General features: G+C 39.6%; 1 protein-coding gene across 1 annotated transcript in view; it reads right to left on the bottom strand.

Annotated features, from left to right (window-relative positions):
* Nucleotides 1-5,000, bottom strand: part of LOC138032235 (exocyst complex component 3-like) — a 44,737-nt gene that overhangs the window by 24,356 nt on the left and 15,381 nt on the right. The window contains exons 11-14 of the mRNA XM_068879865.1: nt 3,698-3,809; nt 3,216-3,299; nt 1,791-1,867; nt 260-355 (exon numbers count right to left, since the gene is read on the bottom strand). Of these exons, the coding sequence (XP_068735966.1) occupies nt 260-355; nt 1,791-1,867; nt 3,216-3,299; nt 3,698-3,809 (369 nt within the window). The remainder of the gene's footprint in view (nt 1-259; nt 356-1,790; nt 1,868-3,215; nt 3,300-3,697; nt 3,810-5,000) is intronic.

Here is a 5,000-nt window from a genome sequence, read left to right as displayed (position 1 = left end):
TTTGTTAGCGTTAAAATAGAATTTTCGGTCCAATGCTTCTGTTTTCAGGGGTATAGTGCTTTTGGTCTCCCAACCCAGCCGAACCCCTAGGGATTAATTTCAGCGAACTATTGTAGCTGTCAGATGCTCAGAGGGCACGCTTAAACTTGTGGTGAAAAGCAGTTGTGCCTTCTGATTTCCTGTAACATGTACCACAGGCAACCCAGTGTATGCTTCACGGAAGCATCTCGTTTTTTAACAGTTAGAAAGGTATATTTACGTGTCCAAGAGTTCCTGTTCGACTCCGGGTGACAACAGGGGGCCCAGGAATTCCACGTCTATCTCTAAATCTGGATGCTTCATAAGATCGGTGCCCCTGAAATAATCAAATCAACAAACTCAGTCAGCCTCGGACTGAGAACCTTCGAGACCCGTCCACACTTCTGACGCAAACGCAAGGACATTCAACCTAGGAACGCAAGAGGCAAGCTGTGACACATTGTGAACGTCCACTCTGCGGGTGTCCTTCACTAATGCTTTGCACTGATTTGCACTTGACTTCAGAGCACAATTGGCCATATTTCTTTATGCTGGACCTCTATGTCGTCACGTAAAGACATTACAATATGGGCGAAAATAATTTCTGTACATGCAAAGAAGTACAGTAGAAATGAAGACTATCGTCACTAAGGGGAGGAGGGTGGGGGAAAAACGAAAGTCAGAACAGACCTCTTGAGACATGAACGTACATAAGGACGAAAAGATATATTTTTTTAAATTATTGTATTTTTGGTGAGAAAATCTGTAATCTAACAATGCAAGAGAAACCATACTAAACCGAAGATTATGCGATGTAAAAAGTAGCAAACTAAGCTGTATATCGCTGGCCAGAATGAGAGTTTGAAGTGTTTGTTAAGAAGTGGAAGTTCAAACCTCTGTCGTAATTTGTTACCAAGAACCAGTGTATCGTTTCTGTATACTATCCCCAGGCTATGTGTATGTGTGTCTACGTATGCATGTACATGACTGTATATCTTGTACTTTATTCAATATAACTATTCATGTATTTCCCTGTTGCCGTTTTGAAATAAAGAAAAAAAAAAGTATATAGAGGCGATTTGATGCCAGGAGAAAGTCTTATAGAAACAATACCCAAGGGTATAATAAGTAAGTCCCAAGAGAAAAAAAACCTTGGCAATTAATGGAGCGCACAGAGCCATCTTGGTGCAATTACGCACAACAGTAACCTTTTGATCATATGTGCATGTAAAAGGCGCTATAGAAGTATTAAACATTATTATTATTATTATTATTATTATTATTATTATTATTATTATTATTATTATTATTATTATTATTATTATTACACTGTGGCAGGATGGATTTTTTTGGCGTAATCTTCTAATACACAACGTGAAATCACCAGATTTCAATTTCCACACTCACAGTACTTGAAGAGGGTGTTTTGTATCAATCCTACCAAAGGATATTTGACACACATTGCATTAACCGAATGACTTTGAGATGGAATAATCACGAAGACTTGCGAAGTCAACGATAGCGCAAATTTAGCAAATTTATATCTGAAGCAACTCTCTCATCCACAAAGGGCTCTTTAACCAAATGGGCTAGAGGAGAGGACTGGGGAGCAGTGAAAAGAAATAGTTCCCCGGGGACCGATGGACCACTTCGCTATATAAAGGGAACCTCTGCCAAGAAGCGGGATTTTTGTTGTTTTTGTTGTAACAGTTGTTGTTATTGTTGCTTGAACTCCCTGTTGCGAAATTCAAATGGAATGAGTCTCTACTTACTTGTATTCTCTAATCCAGGTCAAAAGGCTGATGCACTCATTTGAATCAAGTCGCTCTTCGAGAACAAATCTTTCGAGCTACAACAAATTTAGAATGCAGAAAACACAGAAAATAAATTACTAATCCCGAAGACACTCGAGCAGTAAGGTAAATTAATAATTTTGTTGTGTTGTTGATGAAGCAAAGTCTTGCCATCCCTCGGATGCCATTTGAATTTCTAGCGAAGGTGAAGTATACTTGGCAACAGGCAATAATTATGGCAATAATTATACAAAATTCAGAGGTATCAGGAGAATATCGTTTAGTTTCATTGCAATTTTAGGCTGATTTAGCAACAGAACGGGAACGTCAGTGGCGACGTCGCGCGCAGCAAAACTACCAATGAGAATTTAGAATAGAGAAGACTCTATTCTATTCTGAATTCTGATTGGTGTTTTTTCTGCGCGCGCCGTCGCCACTGACGTTCCCGTTCTGTTGCTAAATCAGCCTTTTGAAACCAACCAAACCAACCGCTTTTCCTTCATTTTCAAGAAAAGTATAAGCGTTTGCTGGGAAAAATTGAGTTCAAAAATTCATTCAGCTCTAGGCAGTGCAGGCTTTGGGGAGAACTTTGGAGATGGTTCCATAATCCCCTCCCTTTAGTCTGGCCTTGCCCTGCTCTCTTTAATATCCCTGCGTAAGGAGCAAACGCGTTCTCGAACATTCATTAAAAAGTATCATTCTTCACAAAATCTCACGATGCTTTGATTCTTCATCCCGTTGGAAACCGCTGTACAAGAAACATTGAATGTTATGAAGTAACGAAAAAGGTCCATAACAAAAACTTCACGGCAAAGCTAAATATGAAGGCACAATGTACTAAAGACATTTGAACTGCGGGGATGAAACAAGTTAATTTAAAATGTATGGCTCTAATACATTGTTCCTTCACCATATCATCGACAGGTTCAGTTACGTACTCACGTTTGGTTTGATAGTTCAACTGGCAGAGCATTGCATCGGTATCGCAGAGGTCAAGGTTCGAATCCCGTTCAAATCTGAATTTTTCAGGCTTTTCTTTCGTTACTGCTAAAGTAGCGTTCAATTTAATTACGATGTTCTCAATGACCGACTTCACTTGCTTAAAGCTAAACAAGTTGAAAATCAACGCTTACGCCTAATAATTGTTCAACAATGATGTTCCATGCAATGTCTCCGTCCTTTTTGATTTGCCAAAGTAATTACTTTGGTTTTGGTTTTACGACACTCGATTGAAACTCGCTCTCGCTTATTGAATAGTGAATGTTGAATAGGCAATTATATGTGAAAGTGATTTGCTTTAATGATTTCCTCTTGTTTTACTGAAGTGTGATCGAAAAACAAGAAAATCTCTTATATCATGTTTAGGAAAATGTTTGTCGTGGAAAAAAAGCTGTAAAAACTTACCATCATGGATAATGCCTTGTGGTACATCTTGACAAAACGATCAAATATGTTGTAACTGGCAGGAAAACAGTCTTGGCAGAGATTCTACAAAGTTACAAAAGGCAAAATGTCGAGCTTTAGCATCGACGACGAAAACTCCAAAGAAGTAATTACTTGAAAATAAATGACTTTACGATCGAATTCCATTGCCTCATTGATGATTTTGCAATCGTTTAGCAATGTAGGAGGGCCGTTGAAGTAAGTAGAGAAAGACTGTTATAATTATGCTCAAGTTTTCATCAAAACACTGAAATGTGAAAATATAATGTTGCTCTTTTGCATAGGAAAGGAAAGAAATGTACTGACTAAATGTATGCCGAATGTGCAGCAAGCTTTTTTCACTCTTTGAATATAGTTTTTGGTGACGTTCACCTGCGCCCTTCTTGTTCCTTTAAAGCTAGGAAAAAAAAGAAACGCAATTTTAAGCAAACTTCTTAGCGAACCTTAACAACAATCAAGTCATCCAACACTCGCTGTCTAGTGCGCTCCAAATGCTTCACAAGCCACATCTTATCATTGACTCTGTCCTGTAATTCCATCTCAAGGCTCTCAAATCTAAAATGAACGAGTATTTGGAATAAATGACGACTCACTGGGTAACCTAGTCTCCAAGTGGAAGCGAAGGTGCCGAAGAATCGACCTGCTGTTGCAGATGTACTTTGCATTGTCCTTCGCATGCCATAATTATGGACAATACGGGCGTTTTTGAGGCGCGGACGGTAACCGGAAGAGAACATTTTGCAAACCAGGACAGTGGTGTCTGCCAGATTTTTATACCAATCATCTCTAATGGAGAAAGGATACTTGGCAATGTAAATGTTGTTTGTGTGATGACAAGTTAAAAGGGAAAACAGCTCACTTCCGGTTGCCGTCCGTGTCAAAGAAAACAAGAGTGCTTAAGCTCCCTACTGCCTTGAAGAATCGCTCATCTTCAAAGCAAGTCTAAGTGCGAAGTTTTTCTTGTGAAAATTAGTTTTCATTCATATGTAAAGTAGAACTAAGTTTCCATCACAAAAGCTTCGCACTTAGACTCGCTTTGAAGGTGAGGAAGACATGAACTCGGAAATGGCCTATTGCAGAACATCACGGTGCTGGTGTGGGCCCTTCCCCTGGCCCTCCGGCGTTTCTTCTGCACATGTTGAGCAGTTCACCCAGTTAACATCACAATAGGCCATTCCCGAATTCGTGTCTGCCTCCTCTTCAAGGCGAGTCTTAGTGCGAAGTTTTTGTTATGATAATTAGTTTTCATTCATATGTAAAGTAGAACTAAGGGTGCGTTCGATTCACCGTATTCCAGAATAAGAACGCGTGGAATATAAGGTAGAAATCCTTCGCTTTTACGGTGATTCACATAAAAATTGTCAAACATCCACTAAAATGCTATTTTAAACATATGTTTGTTGTCCTTGCTGCTTCGAAGCGCGCCAAACATACCGTTTTAATCATCACCCCTCGTATTCTTATTCCGGAATAGGGTCAATCGAACGCGCCCTAATTACCATCACAAAAACTTCGCACTTGGACTCGCTTTGAAGAGAAGGCAGACATGAACTCGGAAATGGCCTATACAATCTTCATGACAAAAGTGAGGCATTTGCCGATACAGAGTCTGCTTGTTGCCATTCTTAGGCAGGGTCACTGAATCAAAAAAATATAAATGGCCTATCACCTGTCCTTGAAGTGTCAAAGGGTTCACACAGGAAGGTGCAGTCATTTATCAGGCCCAAATGTAATTTTTAAGGGACC

Source organism: Montipora capricornis, chromosome 14, assembly GCF_036669925.1.
Source record: "Montipora capricornis isolate CH-2021 chromosome 14, ASM3666992v2, whole genome shotgun sequence".
NCBI classification, from domain to species: Eukaryota; Metazoa; Cnidaria; class Anthozoa; order Scleractinia; family Acroporidae; genus Montipora; species Montipora capricornis.
This window is presented reverse-complemented; position numbering and strand designations above follow the sequence as displayed.